We start from the raw sequence: 17,606 nt of genomic DNA on the forward strand, positions 1-17,606 counted from the left end.
GATATATGTTGTGTTTTTGTCCCTTCAGTGTGAGTCATTGGGGTCCAAAATTCTCAAGTCATAACCCATATGACTTGAGCGGTTTAATCCACATCTTCTGAAGCGATACGGTAGGTTTTGGGTGAGAAACAGACAAAAATTTCAGTCCTTATTCATTATAAATCTTGACATCTGCAGTCTCCTTGGTGCTTTCTCTTTGCACTTGCTCAGACATGCATAGAAAGCTGTACACAAACCTATTTTAAATATGAGTCATGAGTTGTTTTTGTTGTTGTTGTTGTTGTTGTTGTTGTTTTTTAAATGTACTATGGTTGTTCAAAGAATCCCCGTCTTGAAGCCTGCACTGTGTTCCAATTAGGAAGGATGTCAAGATTTATAGTGAATATGGACTTACATTTTTGTCTGTTTCTCACCCAAAATGTTAAGTGTTGCTTCAGAAGACATGGATTAAAGCACTTGAGTTGTATGGATTACTTTTATGCTGCCTTTAATTCCTTTTTGGAGCTTGACATTTTTGGAACCCATTGACTTGTATGACATTTTATGGACAAAACATTATACATCCTTCAAAATATCTTTGTTTGTGTTCTGCAGAAGAAAGAAAGTCTTATGAGTTTGAGAAGGCATGAGGATGAGTAAATGATTAGAGAATTATAAATTTTGGGTGAACTATTCCTTTAATACCAATAATTACCAATACCAGTAACTAATTTAATGATTGCTTTAAATAAACTTTGCAATTCTGCAATGCTGGGGCTTTGAGGGTTCAAATTTGGCCAAAATCAACCTTTTGGAACAATCTTTGAGTTGAGAGCGGGACTATGCCCACGTCCAGGCTAATATGAATTTTGCTACGCTTACACCTTTCATTCACACTAGAACGGCGTTTTCCTCCACCGCATCCTTTGGAAAATGATGATGTTGGAAAACTGAAAATTGAGGTTTCAAACTTAAACAGATAAGTGTGGATGTGGCCTATGAGGTCTTGGAAATTCTGTCTAGGTAGGCAGCTCGCTAGATTTTGGAACATACTGTACCTAAACTGTCCTTGATTTTCAGTCAGTTACTTAGGCCTAAAACCCAGAGTGCATCAAAGTCTCGTAGCACCATAGAACCAGATGAGCCGGCCACTCAAAAGCTGAGAGGAAGGAAGGCAGTGGAACAAACAGTCCTTCGCTGCAGGAAGACAAGCACCATTGAGTTTGGAGGGTTTGAGGTCTTATCTCTTTAAGAATGCGGGCTGGAAGCAGTGTGATCTCAGGGGAGGAGGAAGAGGGGGTGTTCTGGAGGTAGTCAATGGCAGACTGGATCCGTGGGGTCTGGCAGTTTATCCAGGCACTGGCCCTTCACTTAACTTTACTAATGGATCAGCATTGCAGACCTGGAGATCTCCAAGACTTGCTTGGACACCATTGTGCTGATGAATTGTCTGCATATATTGCCGGTAATGTGGTGGAGCGTGGCTGCAGCATGCATTTTACATTAAAATTATTGCGTCTGGAACACGCCGGGCCCCGTAACAGACATACAGATGTCAGAAGCGCACAATTCATGGCAGAATCATGTCAGAGTCGCAATTAATGCTTGTCTCTGGTGTAGACAATAATTCTAGATACACAATACTTGAGACATCCCTATTGGAGGCGTGAGCTGATCTGATTTTCCAGACTTGTTCAAATATCACACAATGGAGGAGTTATTTGGCCTGTGGCCATGTGATTCAGCTTAGTAAAACAGGTGGCTACAACTGAACATCTGGACACTCAAGCTCCAATTGAGATTTTAGCACCACAAAGATCATTCTTACTACCCTGTTTTATCTTCTGCCCGTATTTCATTGGAAAATAATTATCAAAAGAGTGGCAGCTAGGGCTGTCAGGTTCAGAAGTCCCTGTAGCTCAACTGATTGACCAAAGTGCTACCAACACTAAGGTCATAGGTTCAGTTCCAGGGAACGCACGATAAAATGTAAACCTTGAATGCACGGATAAAAGCACAAGCCAAATGAATCAGTTTAAATGTCAAAGACCCACATAGAAATTCCAAGTTATTGTTTGCAATAAAACTGCATGCACATCTCATATCTCCTTCCACTTACCAAGGGAAACAACTCTCAGGCACTAGATCTAAACATCTACAGTGGCAAGAAAAATATGTGAACCCTTTGGAATTATCTGGTTTTCTGCATTAATTGGTCATAAAATGTGATCTCATCTTCATAAAAGTTACAAGTATAGACAAACAACAATGTGTTTTAGCTAACAACACACAAACAATAATAATCTTTCATTTATTTATTGAACACATCCCATTAAACATTCACAGTTCTATGGAAAATGTAAGTGAACCCCTAGGCTAAAGACAACAAAAAAAGCTAGAGTCAGGAGTTGGCAAACCTGGCATCCAGTTAATGAAACGTGATTGGAGGTATGTGTTAGAGCTACTTTAACTTATAAAAAGCATGCAAACATTTTGAGTTTGCTATTCACAAGAAGCATCTGCTAATGTGGACCGTGCCTCGGAAAAAAGAGATCTCAGAACACCTACGATCAAGAATTGTTGCATTGCATGATGCTGGAAAGGGCTACAAAGTTATTTTGAAGAGCTTAGATATTCATCTTTCCACAGATAGACAAATAGTCTATAAATGGAGATGATTTAGTACTGTGGCTACTCTCCCTAGAAGTGGCCGTCCAACCAATATGACTTAAAGGGCATATCAAAGAATGCTCAATGAGGTAAAAAAGAACACTAGAGTGACAGCTAAAGACATGAAGGAATCATTGGAACTGGTTAACATCTTTGTTTATCAAGATATCCTACAGGATAATGTCAGTGTTGCTGTGTGGCAGCTGAAGCTCAGTAGGAGTTGAGTGATGCAGCAGGACAATGAACCTAAACATCAAAGTAAATTCATTGCAGAATGGCTTCAAAAAAAGAAAATCCACCTTTTGGAGTGGCCCAGTCAGAGTCCAGACCTTAACCCAATAGAGATGCTGTGGAATGACCTCAAGAGAGCCGTTCACAGCAGACATCCTCAGAATTTGGCTGAGCTGAAGCAGTTCTGTAAGGAAGAATGGTCCAAAATTCCTTCTGAACATTGTGCAGGTCTAATCCGCAGCTAGCGGAAACACTTGGTTGAGGTTAATTCTGCCAAAGGAGGATCGACCAGTTATTAAATCCAAGGGTTCACTTACTTTTTCCACAGCACAGCGCTGTGAATGTTTAATGAGATATGTTCAATAAAGACATGAAAGATTATAATTGTTTGTGTGTTGTTAGCTTAAGCACATTGTGCTCTGTCTATACTTGTGTACTTTGATGAAGATGCAGAAAATTAATGCAGAAAACCAGCTAATTCAAAAGAGTTCACATACTTTTTCTTGCCCCTGTATACTGTTTGAAATCGTAAGCGTATATATTTCATACTTATTATTTGCTTTATTGGGTGAAAAGAATAATTTGGGTAAAAAATTTTGCCAATATTTACACACTAAAGGGGCGTTCACACACTACATTTACATGCACAGTTATAATTAAGCTACAGTGGGTTTTTGCGTAGTCAACATACATTCTTCCTCTTCGTCAGTCCAATTATACATGACACAATGTGTTATTGAATATTTGAAGGAAGGATGTCAGCTGAGGAAGTGTATGAAGCAGCAGATCACATAACTGTCTACATCCCATTGGTAGTTGTTGCCAAAGCAACTGTGCTCAACTTTGGCGTTCTACCAACTTTGTTGTGTCTCAGTTGCCCCAAATTGCTGACTCGCATTGAAAACCAATGACTTCTGGCTGCTTTTTTGCTCTAAGTCACTGTCGGTGTGAACGCCCCCTAATGCAGTGTTGCCAACAGGTCTGTGGGAGGAGTGTGTACGTGAGACCCAGGGAAAAACCAATCAGCTCCTCTGTACATGGGTGCCTTGAAGTAAATCTCTGCCTTGCTACCTCTGCGAATGATGTGTCCAGCACTTTGGATTATGACAACAGAAAGACATTGATAATAATAATAATAACCGATAGCAATTGTTATTATTATTATAAAAATAACAACAATAATGATTATTTTATACATTCCCACTTCACAGAAGTGAAAATAAAACAAAGGTGTCAGCGCAGTGCTGAGTAGTGGTTAGGGTTCCACAGGGGTACAAAAGCAGTTGTATTTTGATGTATGTGTATGAGTGGAAAGAGCAAGAGAAAGAGAGAGTGCCCAGTGCTGACTCCAACATTGTTGGTTTTGCTTTTCTCTCTGCCCGGTTCTCTCTCCTTCCTTTTTTTCGGCATCTGTCACTGCTTCACTCCTCAGGGTCAGTGTCCTTGGCACGTCTTGCAGCACATCTGCCTGAAGTACGCGCGGTTGCAGAACTTGAACTTCAGCACCAATGGGCAATATGCCACCTTGTTTACGTCTTTGCACTCTAGGGGGAGGGAGAAAAGAGGGGAATGAGAAAGGATAGGTGAAGAACTGAATAAAGTGGTCAAAGCTGGGGAACCACAAAGGGGAAACTGGGTAAAAGGAATAGTTCGGACGAAAATGAAAATTCTGCCGCCATTTATTCATCCTCACATCATTCCAAACCTGTAAGGCTTTTAATTTAAAACATTTTAAAGGAAAAGTTCTGAAGAATGTTCCGGTCAGTCTTTTCAATACAATGACAGTGGATATGCTTTCAAGCTTCAAAAAGGAGGCAAAAGTATCGTAAAAAAAAACTTGATGTCCATTGTGTGTTCATGAGAAGTTTGTCGACACTGGCCCGCATCTTCATTTGACAACTTCCATTGTGTTAGCCGCAGCGTGAAACAGCGCAAGTTCTCACATGATTGTGCGAGCCAGTAGCTGGGTTTCCATCTATGTATTTTTATGCAAATTTTGGAAACACCAAGATGCAAATAAAATCTCCATATATAAACGTATACGCTCGCTTGAGGTGGATATATTTATTATTCGGTAAGTCATGCACATAAACTATGATGGAAACACATTTACCGAATTAATTCATATAGAATTTATGTCGGAATAAAAAAAGTAATGTGACTTTTCTGTAATAAGCCATGTGAATACATAATAAACCAAAAGTGCTGGAACCCTACTGTATTTGTACTGATTTTCTTCTTCAGTATTTATCAGTATTATTACTTTTAATATTATTTTTTTGCCCTAAAAGTGTCTGAGCAGCAAAAACCGTTAAGTCCTATTGACACCAAATTTGGCAGGATGATCCCAAATCCCCCTACCCCACTACTCAGACATGCACGCACACAGACACACACACACCCATCCGACCATAGGTGCCGCTGTAACACGCACTTTTACATTGTTGCTAATATCACAGCAACCGTATGGGTTTGAATAAAAATCTATAACATATAACACAAATCTATAACATAAAATATACGCCATTTTGAGTTTTCCGAAAACCCTTTTTTTTTAAAATGATTTTGGCTCCGTTGGTCCGATTCACCCGAAATTTTGTAGGTATCAACTAGAGACCCTCATGCCAAAATGTTATCAAAATAATTTTAATTCAACAAATATTTCAGAAGATAGTAGTAGTAATCTTTATTGTCCCTTTGTAGGGCAATTTGTGCAGCATCACACAACATTTACCAGCAATCACAAGAAATAAATAAATACAGTAAGTAACATAAAACTAACACATGACATTAAACACATAGCCAAAGGGAGATTGAACATGTCTACACATCTATACATGTGCACATCTGCTTCTCACACATTTACATATTTACAATACACTGTCCACCATCTATATTTAACACATCTGCCTCTTCATGCTTCATGTATGTTTTCACAACCATAACTGCCTTAAAAATGAAAAATCTAGAGGTTCTTACAGTCCTACATTTAGGTACTCTATATTGCCTTCCTGAAGGGAGGAGTTCAAACTCTGAATTTAAAATATGTGAAGAATCATCCAAAATACTCAAAGCCTTCCTAAGAAAATTTTTCTCACATAAAACAGACAGCCCCAGATTTATAACAGATACAAGTTGATAAGTGAATTAGGCCACGGCCAAAACAATAATTGGCTTATATCTTCTAGATGTCTCCAGATGATACATGCAAAATTTCGGGTGAACCAGACCAACGGTATGGAAGGAGTTTGAAAAAGTGTTTCCTCAGAAAACTCAAAAAACTCAGAACTGTCTAACATGCTTTCGTTCCCAGATATAAGGCTTCTGCCGCTGATCGCAAGCAAACACGAGATTCGTGAGAGCATTTTGTCTGTTCGCAAGTAATTTATTACACTGAACAAGAGCCACAGTGGCTACAACTTCCAATTTACCTAGACGTTTTTGTCTTCTTAAACACATGGGATGGAAACGCTGCTTTATTCGCAAATAGTTTTTACGATATTCCAATTGTTTTGCATAAAATGAATTCATAATTTGGATGGAAATGCGACTAGTGTGAATGAGCTTCTCTAATAAACGTGCAACAGACGTCAAGATTTTCAATTAAATATGACCATTTTAGGTTGTTTCTCATCGGATGCCTTCAAAAGACTTGTAATATGACGCATAGATAACTTTTATAATATTTTTGCATCCTTTTGAGTCTTGTGTCTCTGCAGAACAAAGTGGGCGTTTTCAAACCGGGATGGGTGTTTTTCAACTGCTTACACGATTTGCCTACTTTCACTGGATAGTTGAGAAACGCCCATCCTGGTTTGGAAACACCCACTGATTACTACATTGATATTCCCTACTTCCATTGGATAGTTGAAAAATGCCCATCCTGGTTCAAAAAAACGCCCACAGATTAGGAAATGCCTATTATTGTTCTGCAGAGACCTACTGTACACTTCGTCCTTTTGAAACCTTGAAAGCAGAATTAATATCCACTGCCATTGTATTAAAAAGAAGGACCGTGACGTTCTCCTTTTGTGTTCTGCAAATGACAGAAAGTCGTACAGGTTGGAACAACATGAGGGTGAGTAAACAATGACATAATTTTTATTTTTGGTTGAACTATTCCTTTAAATGATAGGCCGTTCCCTAAGAAACAATGACGCAGAACTTTGATACACAACCCAGAGACTGCTGGATCTGCGACTGCTGGCTCATTTTCTCTCTCTCAAGTCTCCGAAGAGCACTTCAATGGCATAAACACTGACACATCTAAGCAGCATGACTTGGAACCAAGGAGAAGATGCATTCTTTGACTGACTGCCTTGAAGAACTTGAAGAATTGCCTTGAACATTTTTACACAAGTCACTTCATATTCATCTGCATTTTTTAATGAAAACCATGTTCATATTTCCAGTGAGGACAACCATTTGGGTTCTTAGAATGTGTCATATTTCAGATGCGTGTGTGAATCTAGGAGGTAATCAGTGCAGGGGTGAGCTGCACAATTTGTCACACAATGGTGGAATGGAGCACTTTGTGAAGACTCAGTACTTGTCATCTTCCTCGCTTAGACAATAATTACTGGCCCCATAAATCACAATCCTGTCCCATTTGTAATGGTACAGAATGTTGGTACAGATCTATTCTCTTCTGTTACCTTGCAGCCTCTTCTGTTTGTTCCTCAGTATGTTTCATCTTCGCTTGTTATGACATACACTACCATTCAAAAGTTTGGGGTCACTTGCCTGAAATGTTTCTCATGATCTTAAAAACCTTTTGATCTGAAGGTGTATTTGAAATTAGTTTTGTAGACAAAAATATAATTGTGCCAACATATTAATTTAATTACAAAACTAAAATTGTATTTAAAAAAAAAAAAAGTTATATGCACTAATATATATGGGAACTCCTTCAATACTGTTTAAAAAGCATCCCAGGGTGATACCTCAAGAAGTTGGTTGAGAAAATTATATTATTCCATAGTTTTTATGACTGAAAAAAAGAACGAGTTAGTGACCCTAAACTTTTGAACGGTAGTGTACATTCAGATTAACATGAAAGAGCCTTGTACTTTGTAAGGAAACGAGTGAGGTGGGACTGTATTCATTGCAAAAACGGTTCATTTCTATCACTTTCAAATCATTCTTTCAGTCAGGGGGAGTGCGGGAGTTAGACTGTGGTTGCTTGGTAATTTGATGAAAGAGATCTCTTTTAAGGTGTATCTGTTTCCTCAGGGCATCTTTTGAACTGGTGTCAGATTAAGTTACAAAGATCAGGCTCAATGCTTCTGTGTCCTCAGAGAACAGGTTTGGAAGCCTTTGCTGGAGCTGCTATCAGTTAAGAATCTCAACACCTTGAAGCCGGCAGCACTGGATAGCCAATGGATTTCCTTTGTTCCATGGCCAAACTCTGAAGGGCGAATTCGCTAAGCAGTTGCACCTCTTTTACGTGTGGTATTTTAGCATAAAAATCTGCATCTTATTCACTAACCAGCTGCAGTCTAGTTTAACCAGGTGCCAAATGTGCTGCTTTATTTAAAATTTTATTGTCATTCTTTTCAACACAAAATGCCTACTTTCTATAGTTGTGTTTCCATCCACATAGTTTTATGCACATTTTGGAATATTGGGATATAAGCGGCGTACTCTACTCCCGAATTCATGTGGCTCGGTCCGTAACCAGCTTTCTCCACAGCAACATAAGTTCCCCGCAACGCTTGTGTAAATAACAAACATGGCATCTGAGGAAGACTATCGTGAAGACGCTATTTTATTCTCCGTTGCTTTGCTTTATTTCCAGATATTCCAGAGTTGTTGCTGTTTTTGTTTTCTTATCTTTCTATCGCAACCTGCAGCAGAATTGTGCTGCAATTCTCTTACATCAAACTCTGGGATTCCTCCAGTGTACTTGAGCACATATACGTGAATGTGACGGACAATCGATATTTTACATTGGTGTGTGTAAATGGGTATAGTTTATAGTGTATGTGCTTTTCCCACTGTTCTCACAGAAATGTTGAATTGTTGTTTGGCTACATCCTATGATGTTTGTTCTTCAGTCTGTTCACGTGCATGCGCACTCCTCAAAAACCTGTTAGAACGCAGCTTATGGGTTTACATGACTACATTAAGCTGCATTCTCCGGGAGAAACCCAGGTGTGGTAAACAACTTTCTCTTAATCCCTTAAACGCCGTAAGGAAAACGGTGTTCTCGTTTACATGATGTTTCAGAATGCTGCTTTCTGCAGAAACCCTGGAATAAACAATTTTCTTAAGTGCATGTAAACGTGGTCAGTGCTTCCCTGGTAAAAAGGAAAGCTGAATACAGATACATCTTGCAAGTCTCAGCAAGGGTCGTGGGACTTAATTATATCCAGAATTGCCTAAATAGTGTCCATCCTTGGTTCAAAACAGAGGTAGTTCATTACAGGCAAGAACAGAACAATATAATCCATTGTTAATTTAAAATTGAACACAGAGGCCACAAACTATGTAAATCTCAACACTGTGATCAAAGACAGATGGAGCTCATACAAAACAGTCATCAGTCGTCATCGATGCTCTTTAGCGGAAGAATGATTGACTTACCGTCACCACCTGAGATGGGTGTAGCGTCACACTTGCTTTCACACTGCTGCATGGTATTGGGTCGCAGTGAATCAGGGCACTCGTTGGAGGGCTGTCCGGTATACGACAGACACTGAACTGTCCGCATCTGTTGTCCCAGTCCACACTGTGCAGAGCACTGCAGATAGACACACACACAAACACAGCAAGTCTTTAGAATTCCATTTAATCCAAGTCTCAATTTGAATTGTTGGATCCAAGCAACTCTGCCCAGCAGTTGCTTCAATATGGCAGCTGTATGTACAGTATATGCTCTGGACTATAGAATGCTGTTGAGCCAACAGAAGAATCAACAAGAGTAGATTTGTTTGATAAAGGTTTTGCAACAGCTTTGCTGAGCCAATTCAGTTATTAATACAGGGATTACAGGATTAAAAAAGATGCCATTCATCATGAAGTGAAACAAGAAGCTGTTTAGCATATAGTTTTATCAAAAGCGACATGCTAAAGGGGGTCACACACCAGGCGAGAAATGCGGCATCACCTCACAGGTAGGAAAAAGCACAGGTATTGCAGATCTTGTAAATCTAGAGCGTGAACATTTCATTACGTCAGACTCGCAAAGTCTGGCTCCCATCTGGCATCAAAAATCATGCCACGGTTGAAATCAATGAGATCACATATTTTTCCCCATTCTGTTGGTTGATGTGAACATTAACTGAAGCTCCTGACCCATATCTGAATGATTTTATGCATTGCACTGATGCCACACGATTGGCTGATTAAATAATCACAAGAATAAGTAGGTGCACAGGTGTACCTAACAAAGTGGTCGGGGAGTGTACATGTGAGCTCAAGAATATCGCTTATACATGCTACCAAGTGTCTTGAACAAAATTCTTGAATATCTTCAAGACTCAATGCCAGGGCCTCGTAAATGTTGGTAAATTCAGCGACCAATTCTTCATTGGAAGCACTCATTATAGTGAAAGAAACCTGTGGACCCTGACTCCTGGAAATTACGTAAAGCCAACCAGGGCAGAATTGGCGATTTCAGCCAGCTTTTGCTATTTTTGTGTGCAATATGCATCAGACGGGCAATGGCACTTGTGAATTCTGGCACAAACTCAGTGGACAAAAACTGAGAGCTACCTGTGGAATGTCATTGTAATAGCTTAATTGAATCTGTGAATACTGTCAGCTGTTGTATATTACAGGGATGATGTTGCGTAGGGAAACAATTTGCAGCTGTCTGAGGTGAAAGTGAGAGATGTATTCCAGTAGTCTTCTACCATGATGTATCACACTGATTCAATGGAAAACTCAAGAGTTGCTTAGTTACCTAATACAATACACAAATTTCTCTCATTAGTCACTCTCCTACAGTGGGTAGTATGAATGCCACAGAAATGCTGACATTCCACGCCTGAGTTAAAGAAGCGTGTGTGTGTGTTTGGCGAAGATCTGGTGTGGATTTAGTCATAAACACGTGTAAGACCCACAGTGAAAGACCTCTCATGGAGCTCAGAGTTAGGACATCTCAAATGAGTTTTCAGCAGCTTTCCCATTTCATCCCCTCTAAATTAAACTTTATTAAAGCAGGAGTGTCTGACAGATGGGATATGTCAAAGAGTGCCTTAAGTGTGATTTGAACCAATGACCTTTTGGTCCACAGCTCCCGTCAATAGTCTCTTCATTAAGAAAGTCCCAGTTCAGAGCAATAATTTTTTGAAAGTGGAGAAACTTGTAGCAGTTGTTGCTTCATTTAGGAAGTTAGTTAAGTTTGGACTTCAAATGGTTTTGCTTGAGAAGCCAGATTTTACATTGGATATCAAATGGTGATCCAACCCCACACCAAAAATTGTTTATCTTATAAATCAAAATTTTCTATTTACCCCGCCTCTAAAATCACTCCCCTTTTCAGCTGGAGTACCCAAGCCCTCTTATTTTTCAAACCCTCCCCTCCAACCACCTGACATATAAAGACCACTTTTCATGATCCAAACAATTCCCAATGGATAAAATTAAGCCTTTTTCTCACATTTTTGTTGAATATTGTTTCACACAAAACATGCCACATAACGGATGTACAATGGGGTTGCGAATGCCGTTTCATGTTTACTTCATGTTGACTCCTAAATGAAAAATCTTGCAGTTATTTGACAGTAAAGAGGCAAGCAAATTTTCTACTTATTTTTATTATAATTATTATTTTTTTTTTTAAGATTTACGTTACCACAGTTATTCTGCTGCTTACACTGCACTCATGCTGAGTGCAAAAGTTCTAAGCGTATTTTTAGTTTCTAAAACGAAAAGCTGAACACAAAAGAGATATTTTAATGAATGCCCTGGTCCATCTTTTCAATACAACGGCAGTGGATAGTTATTCACTTTCACGCTTTAAAGAGGATGGGAAAGTCTCATAAAAGAAGTCATGTGACTCGTGCATAATAAGTCTTCCAACGGCATGTAATAGGTTTTGGTGAGGAAAAAACCTATCGTAAGGCTTCAGAAGACTTGAAATATGATGCACAAGTCGCATGGAATACTTTTTTTATTCTTTGCCGTCTTTTTTTAAGCTTGAAAATGAATCACTATAAACTGCAATTGTATTGAAAAGACGGACCGGAAAATTCATTACAATTTCTCTTTTTGTGTTCCATAGAAGAAAGAAATACATGTGGGTTTCAAATGACATGAGGGTGAGTAAATGATGACAATTTTTTATTTATTTTTTTTATTTTTTGGATGAATGATTCCTTTAAGGAGAAAAATCACTGGATCGACATAAGAGTAATATCTTTTGTCTCTTTTTCAAAACAAGTTCTTGGCATTGACAAAAAACCTTGTCTACTGCAGAGATAAACTTTAAACAACCTGGATGATATTACTACCACTTTACACACTCTTGGTCTGTTATACTCACTGTCACTCATGAACACACACGTCACTGTCTTTCCAGAGGCCCTAGTTTATCATCCGAGTGTAAATTCTTCTGACGTCAACCAAACACATGGTCTTTCTCATTCTGCATTAAAAGAGTCTTTACTCTGTCTGTTTCTTTATTTGCAGATGAACTGGCCAGCGATTCCTGGTCCAAAAATCCAAAAATATTTCCTTATTAGTTCTCAAATGTAATGTATTTGTAATACTTCTTTAAAAGCTAAAGATGATGTGTGTACTTTAAAGAACCAATACCACATTCCCCTAGACCAAGACCCTTTAAGCCCCATATCCAAACCAAGACTGGACCCTTCAAGGCTCAGAGCCAGACAAAGACTAGACCAAGAATATACCCTTAAAAGCCCAGATCCATACAAAGACTAGACCTTTCAAGCCCCAGACCCAGACTAGACCTTCTGAGGCCCAGATTTAGGCTGAGACTAGACCCTTTGAGGCTCAGTTCCAGACCCAGACTAGACCTTTCAAGCCCCAGATCCAGACCAAGATTGACCTTTCAAGGTCCAGAGCTAAACTATGACTACAAGAGGTTTAGAAGACTAAGACCCTTTGAGGCTCAGATCCAGACCAAGACTAAACCCTTCAAGGCCCATAGCCAGACCAACATGAGGCCATTTGAAGCCCAAAGCCAGACCAAGTCTAGACCCTTCAAGCCCCAGATTCTAAACCAAGAAAGTTTAGACAAAAACAAAATGTTGTTTTGTCTGGATGAACAGAGCTGTAGGGTGAGGTGTAAACTCATGTTACCTGTCCCCATTCTCCAGGGATCCAGCGTGGGGGCGGACAGCGACCAAGGCTGCAGCGAATACGGACTGGAGGTTTGTTGTGGTCAGAACAAAGGACAGGTGGAAAGGTTTTGGTCAGGTCGCTACTTTTACACAGAACGATGCGGTGTTTGAAGCCAGGTCCACACTTTGGCGTACACTGTATACAAACCCAACACAAATAGAAAAAAAACATTAATGAGAATTGTCAGGCATTCTATAAGAAGTAAAGACATACAGCTAGGTTCAAAGGTCTGAGATCACAAGTGAAAATGCTTCTATTCTGCATTTTTATATATTAATACATTTTATTTTCATTACAATTTATATAATCAGCATAACAATTTAGGTGACAAGTCAAAAAAGGGGGTACAGTATGTCGCCCTTTTGCTATAATGATAGCATGCACTTGAGATGTCATGGACTCCACATTTGTGCAAAACCTGATGTTTCATGTTAACCCAGCATGATTTGAGAATGTTCATCTTGTGTGCTTCAATGGAACCAAGAAAGTCTGAGCTTTTGTACAAAGGGGTTAACATGGTTAATGTCACAAATTTGCTTAAATGTAATTGGTGACAAAGAGTGGAGAATCTTAAATCTTTCTTTTTAATTTTACGTCAAAACGTTTCTTTGTTTAACATTTTTCAAAATCCTAAAACTTTGGGAACTTTGGGATTTTAAATCCCAGATTTTTAAAGTGTATCAGACTTTTGGAGCCCACTGTATATGCAAAATGCATGACATCACCTCAGACCAATCCAGAGTGACCCACTGAGGTGGACAGGACTGGTTATTACAAGACTCTTGTTCTATTGGTCGATGGGTCAGACAGTGGTTGTCCTCCAGAGTCTCCTCCTCAGCTGGTCCGATTTTCCGTATACACAAAACAGTGCGTGTACGGATGCCTCCATCACAGGTTTTTCCACATTCTGACCAGCCACCAATAAACCACCTATAAAACAAATTTGTGTCATTATTGTTATAGTTATATATATAGACTTAAAGGTGCTGTAAGCTATTTTTTCATGGAAAGGTATGCAAAAAAATAGTCCAACTCCTTGAAAGATATCACTGAAATAACCACCCTGAGATATCACACCGATCACTGTGACAGTTCTAATCTCTGTAAAAAGTCAAATAAAAAGTGTCCGCAGGCCACGGACATATTCGTACTGTAGTCAATCATTTTGGCCGTTATCATAGTGTTTTCGCTGTAGTGAATTATTGAGGCTTAATGTCATATTCTGATTTATAATTTGTCAGCTGAGAGTGCTGTTTCACCACTGTTGTGTTTGACAAGCGTGGTTACATGCTTTGTGTCGGTTTCAGCGGTATCGGTGTGGTGTTTTTCATCAACGGCTCAGTCTTGTGGAAGTTAGAACAGCTAAAATCGCTTACAGCACCTTTAACTACACTGGCCCCAACAAGTATTCGGACAGTTTTGAACACATAAGCCACACTAAAAATATCTGAATGTCACTGCAATCTAAACAAAATATCAATCTGCATCTGCAAACAAATGATGCTGGACCTTTTCTCAGACCTAACTTCAATTTTCAGAGACATTTTTACAATAACTTTTAACCACCTGATGACAGGGTGATTTCTAGTGGATGTATGAAGTCAGTTCCCCTCAAGTTCACACAGGTGTCCTAGCACAGGTGTAGTTCATCACATAACTATGGACATGTTCCAATGGTTGACAACCAGAAAGAGTCCAAATACTTTTCTCTTACTTTTGAGCAATATCTATTGTTTTTATCATTTGAAATCTACAAACCTCTTTTCGTGGAATGTTTTGATTGAGCGTGCTTGTGCTTTCTTTAAGATTAATGAAACTTGGTTTGATATTTTGTTATGCTATAATGCAAAGGCATTCATTTTTAAGTGTTGCAAAAGTGTCCTAATGCTTTTTGGGGGAAATGCAAAATTGCATTATATTTTTCCTTATTTGGCCAAATTAGTCTTCCCAAATGTTTGCAGCATTGTGGAATGCAGACATTTGATATAATTTTATTTTTCTATCATTAGTATGACTTCACAGCTGAATTAAGTTTCTTGCGGTTTGTTTGCATTCTCTCTGCGATGCTCTGATAAAGCAATGGGTGATGTGTCTCATGAAACAAGTCAAATAAAATGAAAGCTGAGCATAAATTATTGATGAAATAAAATCTGTCATTATCTGCAAGATCATTAAGAGAGCAATTACTTCCCTGAAAACAATGGGGCATTCTCAAATGACCATTACCACCCTTTTGGGCCAGAGAGTACATTCCTCTAACATCAGCTGGAGCTCCAAATAGATTTAAAATGATGTTATTACTGATGCCCAGCTTGTGGTTTGGGTTCACTTGACTTCACCCTGCACTGGCAAGATGCTGGAGCCCATAGGCCAGAAACATTTAATTCCTCCTTCCAATTTAAAATTTGCAGACACAACTGAACTCTGCTCCACTGCTCGGCCCATTGAAAATGAGCGCTAAGTGCGTCTGGCCTCTGCACACAAGCACACTCCACTCGTTTATGGATATTGTCCCTTGAGGCTTCTAAACTTCTCTAGCCAATACAATAAAACGCAGGTGATCACTCATACTTCTTTTGGACGCCTTTAGGATTTTGGCACCAAAGTCAAAATGAAAATAGGTAACATATGTAGAAATAAATCATGTTGATTAGTTTTAAAGTTGTCTTCAAAGAAGGCTTTATGGCCGGGGTACTATGAAGACAAATTAAATATTACTGGTTGAGGCCCTTTGAACTTTTATGAGCGGGCAGCAATATACAATCTGATAAGTAGATAATAAGTCAATGATTTGATTAAAGACTGATCTGTCCATCACACAAAGTGGGGGACATGTCCCCACTGTAAATCTTAATATTGTCCAGTAAGTTTCTACTTTTTTGTACTCACTCAGGAGGACATGGTTCTGTGTTGCAGGGTCGTTGATTCTCAGGTGGTTTGCTGTCTGGGTCGCAGTAGCTGTTTTGGACCACCGAATTATCATCCAGCCTTTTACAAACCACCTCCTGCTTCTGCGAGCCTGCAAAAAGACAATAAAACATCACTTCTTTTATCTGCCTTACACTTTCAGCTCAGAGATAGTTTTTGACAGCTCGCGTGCAAAACGCTGTGTGGTCGGCATCTGTCCCTGTGGTAAAACTAGTTCTCAGTTTCTTTTCTAGAGGTGCACTTGCTGACAGAGCACTTGATGTGGAAGGAGGCCATATTATTTCTCCCTCAGTATTATATCTAGATGTGTAAATGCCTCGGTTTAAGTGAGTGTCTTAGTGCATGACTTTTACAGAGAAGCCAATCTTTTCTTTGGCTCTTGAGTGTGAAAAGTGAGTGTTCCCACAGTAATGGCACGGTACTGCACTGTGCTGTATGGGGCCCATTAGGAAAGGCATTAGCCTCCAGTTAAGCCCGATTTATGCCAAGCTTGGCCTGCGTGCAAGGCCACCTTGAGAGGAGGATATCATAGCAGCCTATACGGCATTCTTGGCTGGGTAGGGCGAAAGTGGGGTAAGTTGTGCCACTTCATACTTAAAGCAATATTTCACTTCAAAATGTCGTATATGGGTGAATTCTTGAAGAATATCCTAGACAATCTTTACAATATAATGAAAGTGAATAGGGACAAGGGCTGTCAAGCTCCAAAATAAAATAAATATAATAAAAAAGACCATGAAAGTGGTTCATACCAATTGCATGCTACATTCCAAGTCCCCTGAATCCATACGATAGTTTTGTGTTAGGAACAGACAGACAAATTTAAGTTGTTATTAACTGGAAATCTTAACATCCACCCTAGCTCATCTTGGCACGTTCCTGGGAGTTTATGAAAGAAGTAGCAATGTCCGATTTGCGAACAAAATGAAACGGTCAATCCCTTTAACGAAACTGGTCTTAAAGGAAAGTCTGGGGTTCAATACAAGTTAAGCTCAATCAAACACTTGTGGCATAATGTTGATTACCACAACATTATGCCATAAAATGTATCCCTTTAAGCTTTGATTGGTCCACCGGCGGGGTCCACCGAGAAAAAAATAATTATCAAAATATTAATAACAACAGTCTTGACCAACACAAAATAGGTATCATTTTAAAGCTTAGAAGCTGTACTTTAAAATGCATGCAGAAATTATGACCAAAACTGAACAAGTGCTTTGAAATTTGCAGACAAATCAGAAGTGTTCCATTTTTATATGTTTTTGGAAAGCTCTCAAAGAGTAGAATACAACCAGTCTATTTGTTTTACTTACAGACAAAAATATAGCAAGTAATAGCTAAGTATGTCTTTGACATACATGCTACATGTAAACAGGTGTTGCTTATATGCCTCATTTTCACTTATAACTTCAGGAAAATAGACAGAACATGGAGGAGGGGATTCGTGTTAAAACGAGCCCACACACAACATAATTGGATCCATA

At 39.1% G+C, this 17,606-nt stretch overlaps 1 protein-coding gene across 1 annotated transcript in view; it reads right to left on the reverse strand.

The window, feature by feature from the left end:
• Positions 1–2,286: 2,286 nt before the first annotated feature.
• adamts6 (ADAM metallopeptidase with thrombospondin type 1 motif, 6) overlaps positions 2,287–17,606 on the reverse strand; it is a 122,255-nt gene continuing 106,935 nt past the window's right edge. The window contains exons 20-24 of the mRNA XM_051686313.1: positions 16,084–16,213; positions 13,920–14,124; positions 13,153–13,329; positions 9,466–9,622; positions 2,287–4,424 (exon numbers count right to left, since the gene is read on the reverse strand). Coding sequence (XP_051542273.1) covers positions 4,315–4,424; positions 9,466–9,622; positions 13,153–13,329; positions 13,920–14,124; positions 16,084–16,213 — 779 coding nt within the window. The 3' untranslated portion in view covers positions 2,287–4,314. The remainder of the gene's footprint in view (positions 4,425–9,465; positions 9,623–13,152; positions 13,330–13,919; positions 14,125–16,083; positions 16,214–17,606) is intronic.

Source organism: Myxocyprinus asiaticus, chromosome 43 (genome assembly GCF_019703515.2).
Source record: "Myxocyprinus asiaticus isolate MX2 ecotype Aquarium Trade chromosome 43, UBuf_Myxa_2, whole genome shotgun sequence".
Classification (NCBI taxonomy): domain Eukaryota; kingdom Metazoa; phylum Chordata; class Actinopteri; order Cypriniformes; family Catostomidae; genus Myxocyprinus; species Myxocyprinus asiaticus.